General features: G+C 49.9%; 3 protein-coding genes across 6 annotated transcripts; all 3 read left to right on the top strand.

The window, feature by feature from the left end:
• The first annotated feature begins 2,062 nt into the window (after positions 1-2,062).
• LOC123049029 (uncharacterized) lies at positions 2,063-3,803 on the top strand. Its single transcript, XM_044472031.1, has one exon. The coding sequence runs from the start codon at positions 2,090-2,092 to the stop codon at positions 3,644-3,646; it is 1,557 nt and encodes a 518-aa protein (XP_044327966.1). The 5' UTR covers positions 2,063-2,089; the 3' UTR covers positions 3,647-3,803.
• Positions 3,804-5,269: 1,466 nt separating this feature from the next.
• LOC123052165 (glycine-rich cell wall structural protein 1.8) lies at positions 5,270-9,384 on the top strand. 4 transcript variants are annotated; one of them, XM_044475268.1, is made up of 5 exons: positions 5,270-5,538; positions 5,822-5,964; positions 6,073-6,141; positions 6,229-6,335; positions 7,219-9,384. In XM_044475268.1, the coding sequence occupies exons 2-5, from the start codon at positions 5,853-5,855 to the stop codon at positions 9,160-9,162; spliced, it is 2,232 nt and encodes a 743-aa protein (XP_044331203.1). In that variant the 5' UTR covers positions 5,270-5,538; positions 5,822-5,852; the 3' UTR covers positions 9,163-9,384. The 4 variants fall into 4 exon arrangements, with proteins under 4 accessions (XP_044331203.1, XP_044331204.1, XP_044331205.1 ...); XM_044475269.1 differs by having other exon boundaries at positions 5,822-5,932; XM_044475270.1 differs by lacking the exon at positions 6,229-6,335 and having other exon boundaries at positions 5,822-5,932.
• A 676-nt stretch (positions 9,385-10,060) lies between these two features.
• Positions 10,061-13,184, top strand: LOC123049030 (fasciclin-like arabinogalactan protein 2). Its single transcript, XM_044472032.1, has 2 exons — positions 10,061-10,891; positions 12,703-13,184. The coding sequence occupies exons 1-2, from the start codon at positions 10,242-10,244 to the stop codon at positions 12,839-12,841; spliced, it is 789 nt and encodes a 262-aa protein (XP_044327967.1). The 5' UTR covers positions 10,061-10,241; the 3' UTR covers positions 12,842-13,184.
• The last annotated feature ends 1,976 nt before the right edge of the window (positions 13,185-15,160 follow it).

Genomic DNA, 15,160 nt, shown 5'->3' on the forward strand with positions numbered 1-15,160 from the left:
TAGGATCACCATGTGTTAAACCTTTCAAGGTCTACAAAATAATGATCAATAGCATAATTTACCTTGACCCCAACGCTCCCATCCTAGACAAAAGATTCAACATGCTGATCCCATTCCGCGATGAACTCTTTTATATGAGAGCTTGTTGAAAAAAATTCCATTGGAAGCTAATAAATAGTTTCATGTAGAATGACCACCCCCTCCAAGATATTTTGTCCAGGCATGAAAGTCGCTTGCGTAGGGCGGACCACTGAATGAGCGATAGTGAAGAGCCTATTACTACTTAGTTTTTGTGAATATTTTGAAGCTGAGGTTCAACAAGCAAATAGGTCTTAACTGTTCAATAGGAATTGGCTCTTCCTTCTTAGGAAGAAAAATGGTTATCCCAAAATTGGGGTGAAACAATGATAAGTCATCATTTAAAAGATCCTTGAACATGGGTAGAAAGCCGGTTTTAGTTATCTCCCAACACTCATCGTAGAATTTAGCAATGACAATGAACCCATCTGGTCCCAGAGCTTTCTTTCTTTCCATTTGAGAAATGGCGTCGAAAATCTCCTTCTCTAAGAAATGTGATGTCAAAATAGCATTTTCATCCAGAGAAAGTTGAGGTATATTGCCAGTCACCTCCTCGTCCATCATGATGAAATTGGAGTTTGGATGTCAAAACAAACGCTTATAATATTTTGCAATATATGCCTTAGCCATATCCTGACCAACAATAGCACATTCATCTTGGTTGAGTTGGTAATTTTTTTCCTACGCTTTCCATTTGCAATAAAATGGAAAAACTATGTATTATCATCCCCCGAACAAGCTCCCCCCCCCCCCCCCCCCCCGCATAAGTTTGGCCAAAAACCCATCCGTCAGGATCTTCCATGCAGAGGGGTGAAAATTCGGCCTTGATATCTAAAGTGTTAACAATGTCCATCAGGCGCTCTTATAAAACACCACTCAAATTCTTCACCCAACTCCAAAGAGACTGCCTAAGATGACATATCTTGAACTACCAATGTTCAATATTAGTTGCACCTCTCGTTTCGTTAGACTATTCTTGAGCCACCAATCATGGAAACCTTCCCTTTCAAACAAAAATGTTTCAAAAGAGAAGGCAACTTTGTTCCTCAAATGAGTAATCTCACCGGAGTCCAAAAGAAGAGGTGCATAATCAGAAATACTTCTCCGGAGAGCTTTGACAGTCACGAGATATATTTTTTCATCTATATTATATCAATCAGGTCCTTCACGGAATATTTATTGTAGTTCCTTTTTTTTACTCTGCATATTAGGTTTCATTAGGACAAGTCTTTGACAAAAAAACAGAATATTAATTTGTGTGGAGGCCTAATATGCAGTGGAAAAATGGGAGAGAGTATCATGCAGTACAAAAATTAGAACATTAAATCAGGGTCCCTTGAAATGTTCGAAAAACGATGTCCCTTTTCCCGTCTATTTCCAATAATCAATTTGCGGGAAGAGTTCCAATAATCTTGACCAATTGTAAAGTACTAAAGTCCATTCATTCCAGAAATTTCTTCCCGGTTCCAGGACCATGACTTCGTATACATACGTGTGTCACATCTGTAAGATCACTTCATCACCAAACTTGCTTTTGACTCTGTCTTGAGCGTATCCATGGCGGTGTGTTCTTTCTTGAATTTTACCATAATAACGAACTTATTCGGTGTTGATGACCAGCACAGAGACCTGTATGATTTCCATTTTTTACTATTCATTGTCAACCTATAGTCTTGGTAAACGAAACACTTTCAAGTTCCACCTGTTAATTTCCAGGGTATTTCCCTGATTCCCTCTATCTATATATATATAGAAACACTCTCTGGCTTCCCTCAAAAAAAAATAGTACCACTCTCTGGCAGACACTACGCCGGTGCACTTCCACCACCTGTAGTCAGCGAGTGTAATCTTACGACCACTTCACTAAAGATCTGCCACTTCCACCAACGGTACAGTACTACATTTCTACAGTATCATATCATCGGATCAATGAGACTTTTACTCATCTTTGCGTATTCATCACTTGTCTTTGAGCAGAGCAGGAACCGTACGTGTCATCAGGTTCTAATCAATGGCGGAGATGGTCAGCTCCGCGGTTGTCGGGGAGACAGTAAACCAGATCGTATCTGGTCTGATTGACATGCATGAAGAGAGACCAGAGCAGACGGAGCAGATGGAGAGGCTGGAGATGGCGCACATCAAGCTGGAGGCGGCGCTCGAGACATCCGGCAAGTGGCAGATCAACGACGCGTCGCTGCTCCGCTGGCGCCACAAGCTGAAGCGCGCGGCCCAGGAGTGCGACGTCGCGCTGCGCAAGTGCAAACAGCGCGCCGTGGAAGACGAGGAGAAGGAGGAGGAGGTCAGGGGCTCCTCCTTCCCTAGGCGGCTGGCCCATGCCACCAGGTCGTTCGTCACCGGCTTCTTCCGCCGTGACACCGGCGGCGGCGCGGCCGTCCGGAGGTTCGAGTGGTTCGCCGACGGCGCCAACGAGTTCCTGAGGTTCGTCGAGCTCGGCGGCACGCCACGCGGGTACATGTTCTTCGACCCTCTCATCGGGCGCCTCCTCGCCGGCCAAGAGCTACGGTACAGGCTGGTCCGGGGAAGCCAGTACCACCTGTTCTGCGTCCGCCCCATCAGCTTCGAGGACCGCGGGGTGGAGGCCAAGATGCTCTTCGTGTACGAGGACGACGAGGCGCCGGAGAAGAACCTGTGCCTGGGCTCCATCCTGCGGCTCTCGGAGAGCACGGACGTCGTCGGGATCACCATCAAGTGCTTGCAGCTGGTGACCCCTCATTTCAGGTCCACGGCGGAGTCCGCGAGGAAGGAGCTCGCCGGGCTGCCCACGCAGGACTTCTCCTGGGTGCCGTACCTCGACTCCGGCCACAAGGATCACTGGAACAGCATCCACAGCAGCCTGACCCAATGGTTCCGTCCGAACCCACTCTGCTGCAAGCAGCAGCACGACGAGCTCCAGCCCCGCAGCAGCAGCAGGGGCACCACACGCACAACGAGACCGTCAGATGTTTCTCTAGAGCCGGTCATCGAAGTGTTCCTGCAGCGCCACATCCCGCTGTCCGAGTACAACGTGCACAGAACCAAGAGCACTGTCCAAGGCGAGAGGGGCTGTCTGAAAGACGTGCCACACCTGAAACTCGGGCTCCTCTTCTCCCCCCATGGATCCGCAGAGGACCTGGTGCCGGCGGTCGAGAGCTCCGCAATCGAGGTGATCGACGGCGAGGAGCAGAGCGGCATGCACACAAACATCAGCCTGGAGCAGCTGGACGAGGTGATGCTGCCCAAGGCGATAGATTGCCTCTACAAGAGGCCTGAGGCCACGGCGTACCAGATGTTCTGGAAGTCCAAGCACGGCACCGCATTCCTGCAGGTCGAGAAGACGAGCTTGGTGAAGATGCCGCCGACGAGGATCGGAGAGGCTGGGGCAAGAAGGTTGGCGATCCAGCGACGCCGAGACCCGAAGCTGGAGAGGTGGATACAGGTGGTCATAGACTTCCTCAATCTCTGGGTTGCACACGCACCCCATCAGCTGCGGAGCTCGTTCATCGAATGGATTCACAAGGCCAATGAAATGAAACAAGCGCCGCAGGAAAGAGCTACTACTTCATACTAGAACAAGTCCGTGGACAGAGTTGAGACACTTATCATGAGACGAAGGGAGTGTCAAATAGAAGAAGCTGCAGAGCTCACTGCTCAGTACTGTTACACACTTGGCCACACACGTTTGAAAAAGGATTTAAATTCAAGCCCGTGTCTATCAAATATATTTAATAAAGAGATAGAAAAAGAATGGTGAAGATTCTCCAATCTAAATATTATGATATTTTAGCGGTGTATAGGCAAGTCCGCAAGTGCTTTTTGTGGCAAAATATTTTATGCTCGAAACACCCAACCTTTGATGTGTGGGGTATATGTTTTGTGAAGCATGTATTTTTATGCGATAACGCCTGCATGGGGAGAAATGATGACGGCGATATTTATGTGCTATGGCTCTTTTTGAAGATGTGTGTGCGGGGTATTCTATGTGTGTTGCTCAACAGTTTGTGTTGATTTTTGCTTTTTTTTGTGTGAATTAACCGGACAATTTTCTTCCGCTTAATTAGGACGAGGCAAGTCTTCTGCCTCCGTTTCAATAAAAATTGTTCAAAATGGCTGAGTTACATTTTCATACAATTGTGTCATAATATGTTTGTTTCCAATTTGATGAAAGATAAAAGACACCCTTTTTGTCAACTCTAGTTGATTAGTAGGAATGTTTTCAAAAATAAAATTCAGCACTCTAGTTGAATGCATCGAGTGGAATTGAGTACACTTTGGTTCCAGCAGCTCATAAGCCTTGATTTGTTCTCCAGCCCTAGCTACAAGCCTACAACTTTGAGACGTGTTCACTTGTACACTTCTACTGCATAAAACATTTCCTTTGAACTTTTGAAAAAAAATTCATTTTTTTCAAGGAACTAATAAAAATCCTATTTCAACCTCCACATGACTCTTGAGTGGAACTGAGGCCCTCAACCCCCTTCCTGGAGTCGGCTAGGGTGGTGTCTGAGATGGTCATGATGGTAATGGCCAGAGTCAGCTTGTCGGTTCACTAAACCGACCCAAAAATCGAGGCTAATGGGTCATGTGGGCGGGTGAACGAGATTTGGGTCAACAACCCGGCACCGGGTGACCCGCTCGGCCAGTCTTATATCTCACAGCAGCTGCAATTTTCATCGCGTCGGGGTGTCGTAGGACCTAATTTTTGCGAAGCAATCTGTCGTATAATTTTCGATGAACGCTCGGTATATGAACAACAAAATTGTCTTTGTATATTTTGGCAAGATGAGCGCGTAGAAAACCACAAGCAAACGGCTAGATTTTTTCTATTAACCACGTATTAGAAATCTCATTGATTCTTACACTAGTCAGATTTCAATAAACCGTGCATAATTTTAACATTTTTTTTGTGGGAAGCATAATTTTAACATCTCTTTTTTTAGGCAAACATCTCGTTTCTCCACTGGGCAAGAATTTGGATCGACCTGAAATACTCATCGGACCAACAAGATCACTGACTATTCTTTATATGGATCGGCCCGTGGCCTCTCAAATTGGCCTTCGGGGGCCATAGGGGCCGGGTCAAAGGCCAGGTCCGGATCGGCCCATTCCCGTCCTGACCCAACGGTGCTCTTGTTCCCATCTGGGTCCTTTGTGCATAAGGGTTGACGCGTGTGCAATTGTAGTTTTCTTCGGATCCCTGCCATTTCTTGAAAAATAAAAATCGAGGCCCTGGGGTTCAAGGAACAAACCCCACCGATAGGGTTTAACAGGAAGGTTAGGAGAGCAGAGCAGCCGCCGTCCCGGAGGCCGGAGTCCCTCGCCGCCGAAACCCGCTCCCTCCCTCCACTCCCACCACATCACCCCTGCTACGACCGAAATCCCTTTCACTCGCAACCGGCGGCGTGGCCCGGACGCGAATCCCCTCTCGCCGGCGGCGTGGCCCCGACGCGATTCCTCTCGCCGGTAAGGATCATGGACCCTAGCTTGCTCGGAGTACTGTTCGTCCTGCTCCTGCCTTTTCGTTGCCGTCAAACATTCGAATCGAACCACGCCAGCCGTGCATTTCGGGTTCCATTTCCTGCATCTAGAACGAATTAGTGTTTCTGAGATTCCGCATCAATAGCCCTCCTAGCAGTTTGATTTGAGAAAATTTGGGGGTTCAACTGGATCCCCGTTCGGGGTTAATCCTTCTGCGTTAGCAGCCGTGAATCTGTCTCATACAAGGTTTTTTCTTCTTCTTCTTCAGTGCCCGTGTTCTGTAGCAGGGGATTTCTACGATGTCTTTTGCTAGTAGGATGGGGATTGTGCTGAGGAGGGCCTCGGGGTCCTCGAATTCGTCGCTGCTCCAGGCAGTAAGGTGCATGTCTTCTTCCAAGCTTTTTGTTGGAGGTATGCTCATATGAGATCACTGTTCTAGCTCCTTTTGATTCGAAGGTTCGTGCATATTATTGATGCCGGTGACTTATTTAATTACATCTCTGTTTTACCTCCTTTTAGGACTATCATATGCCACAGATGACCCAACTCTGAGGGATGCCTTTTCTGGCTATGGAGACGTCCTTGAAGGTTGTTTTCCCAATTAGTGCGACACATTTGATGTATATTTTTGCCATGTTGTTGTTAACACTTTCTTTCTTTTGGGATTGGGTTCAGCTAGAATCATCATGGACAGGGAGTCTGGCAGGTCAAAGGGCTTTGGATTTGTTACTTATGCATCTACAGAAGCTGCCGCGGCTGCCATTAGTGCCATGGATGGCAGGGTGATTTTAGAGATATCCCCTATGTGTTATTGCAGATATGCTATGACATTCATGCCTATTGTTTTGCTTTTATCCTCTGCACCACTTTGCAAATGTAGTCCCGAATTTCAGGTTGCATGTTTTTTTGCTTCAGGAGTAGCTTGTCCTATTGTCTATTCATTGTTCTTGTCTGCTGCCTTGTACATGACACTTGTCATGCGCTGCAACTGCCAAACTGTTTTATCAACGCAATGATGCAATATAATTAGCGTTATTGTCTTGATCTAAAGCGGAGATGTCTGAATTTGCATTGATTCACTGATCATTAAACTGTGCCACTCATCAATTTATGTTCTGTCAAGGATAATGGCAAGCATCTTCCCTTTTCCCGCCTTAGTTCACGACATACCTTCATACAAACATCAGCTCTATGAGTATTGACCCAATTATATGCTAGAGCTCCAGATCTTTGACATTTTGAGAAGCATATTGTTGTTAATCCATTGTTGTAACTTCCAAGAATCCGAAGCTGTTGGCACTTGTTTCCTAGATGCATCATTCCAGATGTTAATAGATCGCATGATTCATAAACTGATGAACACCAGGGAATGCATGTTTAGGGAGTAGCAGACTATTCTCAATTTTGGCATATCGTTGCATGAGATAACTGTTCCTGTAAATATTTGAATTATTTTGACTTAATTTATGTCTAGGATATCTTGCTGAGCTGTAAAATTTACCTGCCCTGATGCTTGCGGAAATGTTGTTCTATCATCGGAACTTGGGGATTGTTTTCTGCCTTGATTAAAGTTGCACCATTTCTAAAATATGGATATACCTGTCATTATCAAGCTGACTGTTATGTTTATCTTTTGCAAATTTGTAACGCATCCATCTGCTTTAGGACCTTCACGGACGAATGATAAAGGTAGAATACGCCAGTGACCGTGCTGGTGGGACACGTGGAGGTGGATACGGCACTGGTAATTACGGAAGTGGCGGATATGGCGGCGCGGGATTTGGAAGCGGCGGCGGTGGATATGCTGGCAATGGTGGTTGTTACGGAAGTGGCGGATATGGCAGCACGGGATATGGAAGTGGTGGTGATGGATATGCGGGCAATGGTGCTGATTATGGAAGTGCAGGGCATGGCAGTGGTGGTGGATATGGTAATGCGGGATATGGTGGTTACAGTAGTGCTGCAGGTGGCGGCGAGTATTCTAGCATCAACAACAATGCTGTTGCTGGTGGCTATGGCGGCATTGACGGAAGCTACAATAATGCCAGCAACTCGGGCGGAAGTGCTGGTAGCTATGGCGGTGCTTGCGAAATCTACAATAATGCCAGCAACTCTGGTGGAAGTGCTGGTGGCTATGGCGGCAGTGGCGGAAGCTACAATAATGCCAGCAACTCGGTCGGTAGTGCTGGTAGCTATGGCGGCGGTGGCGGAATCTACAATAATGCCAGCAACTCAGGTGGAAATGTTGGTGGCTACGGCGGCGGTGGCGGAAGCTACAATAATGCCAGCAACTCGGGTGGAAGTGCTGGTGGCTACGGCGGCGGTGGCGGAAGCTACAGTAATGCCAGCAACTCGGGTGGAAGTGCTGGTGGCTACGGCGGCGGTGGCGGAAGCTACAATAATGCCAGCAACTCGGGTGGAAGTGCTGGTGGCTACGGCGGCGGTGGCGGAAGCTACAATAATGCCAGCAACTCGGGTGGAAGTGCTGGTGACTACGGCGGCTGTGGCAGAAGCTACAATAATGCCGGCAACTCAGGTGGAAGTGCTGGTGGCTACGGCGGCGGTGGCGGAAGCTACAATAATTGCAGCAACTCGGGTGGAAGTGCTGGTGGCTACGGCGGCGGTGGCGGAAGCTACAATAATGCCAGCAACTCGGGTGGAAGTGCTGGTGGCTACGGCGGCGGTGGCGGAAGCTACAATAATGCCAGCAATTCGGGTGGAGGTGCTGGTAGCTACGGCGGCGCTGGTGGCTATGGCGCGGGCAACTACAACAGCGGAGCTGGCGGCAATGCAGTCTTCGGCGAAAAGACCGGCAGTTTCAGTAGTGGGTATTCTGCTGTTGCTGGTGGCAACAACGGCAGCGCTGGTGGGAACAATTTCCCCAACATGTATGGTGCCGGCAACTACAACAGCGGAGCTGGCGGCAATGCAGTCCTCGGTGAAAAGACTGGCAGTTTCAGCAGTGGGCATTCTGCTGTTGCTGGTGGCAACAACGGCAGTGCTGGTGGGAACAATTCCCCCAACACCTATGGTGCCGGCAACTTCAACAGCGGAGCTGGCAGCAATGCAGTCTTCGGCGAGAAGACCGACAGTTTCAGCAGAGGGAATTCTGTTGTTGCTGGTGGCAACAACGGCGGCTACAGTGCTGGTGGATACAATTCCCCCAACACCTTTGGTGCAGGAAACTACAACAGCGGAGCTGGCAACAATGCAGTCTTGGGCGGAAGCACTGGCAGTTTCAGCAGCGGGCATTCTGCGGTTGCTGGTGGCAACAACGGCGGCTACAGTGCTTGTGGGTACAATTCCCCCAACACCTTTGGTGCCGGAAACTACAACAGCGGAGCTGGCGACAGTGCAGTCTTGGGTGGAAGCACTGGCAGTTTCAGCAGCGGGCATTCTGCGGTTGCTGGTGGCAACAACGGCGGCAACTTTGCTGGAAATGTGAGCGGCAACTTTCCTGGCAGCCGCAATGGCAGCAGCTATGCCGGAGGATTCGGCGGCGCCGAGACCCTTGGAGCTAGCAAGGTGCAGTACAACGGCCAAGACGACCTGCTGGGTGCTGACTACTTCTCCGAGTCGGAGGACCGTCATGCGGGCAGGTCAGCGTAACTTTACAGTGTCGCGGAACATCTTGTGATGCAAAGGTAACAATAATGAATGCCCGGCGGGTGCTTTTTGTTAGAGAAAACCCAAAGCTTGATGATGCCTCTGGGGTAGGTTATTAAGTAAAGAAGAAGTGTTTAGGTATTCTGCTTTGGTTTTGCATGCTATTTTGAGACGAGAACAGTTATGGTGATGCTTCTGGCAACGATTACTCCTTTTTATCGTGTATATCGAGATGGAAAATGGCTGTTTAGCCTGTTGATTAGGCTGTGTGATCAGCCTGTTCATCCTACTGCGTGACAATGTAAGTTCACACGTGCTGCGCAGGTAAGAGGGATGTTGCCATCTTTACAGTTGACAGTGTAGTCATTTGCTTTACCTCAACTTATCCCTTCCTCGTGTATGTGCCACATGTGCCCGCTTGTAGATTGATGTGGCATTCAGCAATGATGTCATCATGGCATCTGTGCTCGGTCCGTTAGAGCAGATGCCAAATGCTAACCCTGCTTCAAACCCCAATTTCGTGCCCGAGTCTTATATAATCAGTTGCTTTATATGTAAAGCGTGTTTCGAGAATCTTATATAATCATACTAAAAAGTTATGTCTGCTTCAACGCAACACAAGGCGCTAAGTATCATCGCTCAAAGTGAAATCCACTGTAACTCAACTCTTGAACACACGTTCACGTGCGCAACATACCATGACGTGTCAAATTTCAGCGCACACGAAGTTTCGTGGAAAGTCCCACAGAGTAAAACCCATCAGTGTACATTTTCCTCAATCGGAGACACACATCTTCTGTGGCAAAGTCACGAGGCCAAACATTTCAGTGATGCTAGTAGGCAGAGCCAGCCACACGCATTCACTCACCAACACCATCTTTTGAGTGTCCAAAGCAAACTGGAATCGAGGTAGTTGCGATAGGCTAGGCACTGGGTCTGGACTCTGTAGTTGAAGGCCGGCCAAAAACCCTCTTTTCCCCCTGTTCATCTCCATCCTCCCCAGTCCCCAGTTCTCACTTCTCAGGGAAGAGGAAGACACCACCCAAGGTCCAAGGACGACGTGCGCGGGCCGGAGAAGTACAATGGCGCCGCTCGCCGGAGCCGCCGTCGCCTCCTGCATGATCCTGCTCCTCCTGCTCGTCCCCTGCGCCCAGGGCCAGGGGCAACCACCCGAGGCGCCGGAGGAGGCTTGGGCCGAGAGGCAACCACCCGAGGCGTCGGAGGACGCTTTGACGCTGCTCTTGTCCGAGGGCGGGTGCGGCGCCTTCGCCGGCCTCGTCGCCGCGATGGCCGGCGTGGGTGACGCGTTCCGCGAGCAGATCGGCAGTGACCTGGGGCTCACCATCCTCTGCCCTGACGACGAGGCTGTGTGGCCGTTCATCCCGAGGTTCCATAGCCTCACCGTCGACGAGCAGGTCGCGGTTCTCCTGTACCACGGCCTGACGATGGCTTACTCCGAGGAGCTGCTCAGCCAGGTCCACTGGGAGTGGGAGGTGTTGACGTTTGATGGGGAGCAGACACTCACCATCCGTCACTACAGAGGCAGGGCGATACTTTCTCCGTGGCCGCCGTCGTCACGGAACGAGGCCAGGATCACCAAGACGGTCGTCGACGACGACCATCTCGCCGTCTACCTCATCGACGCCGTGCTGATTCCGACAGAGCTGAAGTCTGTGTCCCTGTTCTGGGCCGTAGTGGTACCTTTCCTACTTGTTGCCGTTGGAATCGCCTTGTGAGTACCTCTTGTCGTGCTGTAGATGCTAATTACTTTCTGCAGTACATCTACGAACCCACTTCTCTGAATTTATCTATCTGTAGATCAGTACATTTGTGACTTGCGGACCTGCTCACCAAAATGACCAACAGTAATTACTAGGAAGATGGCGTATCTACCAACTACCGTATGAGCAGGCTACTGGCTGCCAACTGATTACTAGGAAGATGCCTGGAGCTAAGTTGTTCTACAACATAACCATCATGCGCACGAAGCAAGTGTAAATAGAGACAATGTGCTTGTATTTCCAACGAGTATATAGCAAAAAACAACCGCATTACAGCCAGGTCAACAAAAAACCAACCACTTTTCTTTGTTTCAAAATGCTACCACAAAATTGGTTCACTGTTCCAGAAAACCCAAATGACGATGTGATAGAATTAATCCGGTTTATACAGGTCGGGTCCGCCCCTAAACAAACCGTTTGTTGACCAGTTTGACTGTTAACTTACATGTGGGTCCCACATGTAAGTGTGCTCTTTCTCTCCCGTATCTTTCTTCTCTGCCCCTCCTTCCCTGATAGCCCCCCCCCCCCCCCCCCCACGCCCGGCGCCCGGCACAGCCACGGCCGCCGTCGCCAGAGCCATGTGGAGCGCCACCGCCAGGGACGGCCACCACGATGCCATGGGAGCACGCCGCCAGGTCCGCCCACCACCACACCATGGGACCGCCGCCGCCAGGGCCGGCCACCACCACGCCTGCCGCCGCCAGGGCCGACCATCACCACGCCCGGGCCGGACGCCACCCGGAGAGGAGCTAGCCGCCCCAGCCTTCGACCTAAACCGCCGTCAACAGCCGCGCCACCAGTCGCACCAGCTCGAGCACGGGCAGGGAGCAGCCCGCCGCCGCCGCTGCTTCCCGCTGACCACGGCTATCGCAGCCACGATCAGAGCAACGCCGGCCGACCAGGAGAGGTCTCTTCATCGGCTCCGGCGACGAGCTGGCCGCGAGGACCCGATTGTTTTTTAATTTTTCAGGGACCTGATTGTATTTCAAAGAATATTTGGGCCCACCTATCATAACCTGTCAATGCTCAACCTAACGGTCCACCTGACGAGTGTACCGAGCTGTCATAATAACGTTTAAAGTTAATCAACAGTCATTAGTGTGACATGGTAGTTTTTCGGAACAGCGAACCAATTTTGTAGTAGCATTTTTAAATATCATGAAAAGTGGTAGTTTTTTGTTGACCTAATGGTAGTTTTTTGCTGTATACTCTATTTCCAACTATTGGTGTTTGATTTGGACACCCGTGCTAGCTTACAAGTAAATTTTTTAGGAGAGGTAGCACATTTATATTAATAAAATCCACAAGTCACAATACACATATGACATCTCTCTGGATAACTCTAGAGAAATAGCACACTAGCACTAAATACGCTGCCGATCCGGCCAAAGCCGTCCTCCACCACAGGCTGCAGGTTGCGTGCCTACGTGTCTATGTATAAATCGTATATATTTACTAAAAAATAATTTGGATTTGGGCTTTCTGTACGTATGTCAATTTCTAACATTAGTCTGTAACTCAACTATTATGCTCTCTAAATCAAAGGGATATGTTTTATTAGTCTTCACTAGCGATTCATTTTAGGCCTTGTACAATGCAAGGTGCTTAGGGGAGGTGCTTAGAAAAATAAACCAGGCTTTCCTTAAGCGATGCTTAACCGGGTGCTTGCTTGAATTGCTCTAGCTTTTCGTAATCTTAATTATGTAATCTGTTATTGTTATTATTTTGCGGGTGGCTAACTGTATCTATGTTTTCCCTGCAGATTCTTGCTGTTTCATGCACTTGTATATCTTTGTTCTCTTGTGTGTCAGCTGACAAGATGGTGTAAGGCTCGCGCTGCTGCCTACGCTTCGGCCGCCCGTGTCACTCCACATGGGCAAGGGCAACAACAAGAACATTAGTCTGTGGCCGCTTCAGAGTGCCTCGCCTCCCCGGGTCCTTCCCTCGTACTACTTCTGTTTGTGGTGCCAGATTTGACAGTTGTTTTCTCCGTCTTTGATGTTCGGCGGGGTGGTGGCATGGTCAGTTTATGAAGCAGCACGATCTAGGTCGGTGACTAACCTAAACACTTAAGATCTCCTCTCTTTCGTGTTATTTTTCTATGTATATATATTTATATCTATATATCTTTTGTCGGGAACACTTTCTATGTACATAGTAGTGTTTACTTACTTTTGGATCTAGGTTTCGTTTGATGTAACGAAATGCTGGTGAGCATGAGTTCAATATGTAGCAGTATTATTTTGAAAGCTGTGTTGAACTTCTATTGCAAGCATCCGTCCCTGGGGCTGGCTGCATTAGCATTTTTCTGTTGCTGTATTGGGTTATTAAAGAGAGGGTAGCATACTTTTTTTTGAATGTTGGTAGTTGATCTACCAAATTTATTGATCAGGAGAAAGAAGGTTGATCTAGTTTATGAGGGAAACCGGACCAAAAAACCATACAAACAGCGCCTTTTGGCGAACAACACACACATCCTCACGAGCCACAGGTCCCTCTGACCGGATCCACCTCCAGGACGATGCCCCCAAGAGAGAACGCGACACCGAATAGCGCCGCCATCGTCTGATCTAAACTAGATCAAGGGTTTCCCCCGGAGCACGTCGGGAAAGGCAAGGTGAGAGCAGCTACATCGATGCCTCCAACGAGGAAGCGACGCCAGAAAGCGCCGCCATCGGCGACTCCGGCCGCAACCGGAGTAGGACTTTCGCCGGCAGTCTCACCTGCATAGCCCGAACCCAGGATCCGACCAACCTACACACCAAACCACTATCCCTGCCTCCACGACCAACCGCACCTCCCCAGCGAGCTCGACGTGCTTCCAACCTTGCATCCACATTCCCCACTGAACGGAGGATGCAACCCCTAGCGGCGCCATTCGTCTCCCATTGGAAGGATGCAACCAAGCACAACGCCATTCGTCTCCCCGAGTATGCAACGCCTGCCGGCCATTCATCTCCCGACGAAGGATGCAACAAACCGCAGCGAGGCCATTCCTCTCCCTCCAGCCACCACCATCTCGTCCTCCTACCCGAGGCAGCGTCGAGCTCACCAAACCACCAAACAGGAGGATGCAACACCAGGCGAGGTGCCATTCATCTCCCACAGCTTTGCCCGACACCACCGCTACAGCCACCACATGGCAAAACGTCGCCGGAGTAGGCGCGAAACACAGTCGCACACCTATGGCGCCTAATGTCTCCTTGTGCCAGCCCACCATACATCCGCCGACACCACCTTGACAGCCTCCACTGGCGACTAGATCCGTCCACTACCGCGCCAGAGGAGCCACCCGCGCGCATCAGTGGGCTGTTGGGAAACGTTGCATGGAAAACAAAAAAATTTCTACGCACACGCAAGATCTATCAAGGAGATGCATAGCAACGAGAGGGGAGCGTGTGTCTACGTACCCTCGTAGACCGTAAGCGGAAGCGTTTGTTAACGCGGTTGATGTAGTCGAACTTCTTCGCGCTCCAACCGATTGAGTACCGAACGTACGACACCTCCGTGTTCAGCACACGTTCAGCTCGGTGATGTCCTCGCCTTCTTGATCCAGCAAGACGGTGAGGTAGTGGATGAGTTCCGGCAGCACGACTGCGTGGTGACGGTGATGGTGAAGCTACCTCCGCAGGATTTCGCCTAAGCACTACTAAAATATGACCGAGGGACTAAACTGTGGAGGGGGGCACTGCACACGACTAAGCAATTGTTGTGGTTATGTGTGGCGCCCCCCTCCCACATATATATAGGTGGGGGAGTGGTGAGAGGCCAAGGGGCGCCCCAAGTAGGGCCGAATCCTACTTGGGGTCTTTCCCTAGCCACGCCCCCCTTACCATATTTGCCGAAGGGGGGGAGGAAAGGGGGGAGAGGAAAGGAAGGGGGAGGCCGACTCCCCCCTTTCCTTCTCTCCCTAAGGGCTGCGGCCTAGGAGGGGTATGCCAGCCCCTTGTGGGCTGGTGTGTTCCCCCCTTTGGCCCATATGGCCCATTAACCTCCCGGGGTGTCCGGAACCCCTTCCGGTGACCCGATTTTTACCCGGTACATCCCGACACTCTTCCGGTGTCCAAATATCATCGTCCTATATATTGATCTTTACCTCCGGACCATTCTAGAGCTCCTTGTCATGTCCGTGATCTCATCCGGGACTCCGAACAACATTCAATCACCAAATCATATAACTCATATAACACTATATCATCAACGAACGTTAAGCGCGCGGA

Source organism: Triticum aestivum, chromosome 2D (assembly GCF_018294505.1).
Source record: "Triticum aestivum cultivar Chinese Spring chromosome 2D, IWGSC CS RefSeq v2.1, whole genome shotgun sequence".
In the NCBI taxonomy this organism is placed as follows: Eukaryota; Viridiplantae; Streptophyta; class Magnoliopsida; order Poales; family Poaceae; genus Triticum; species Triticum aestivum.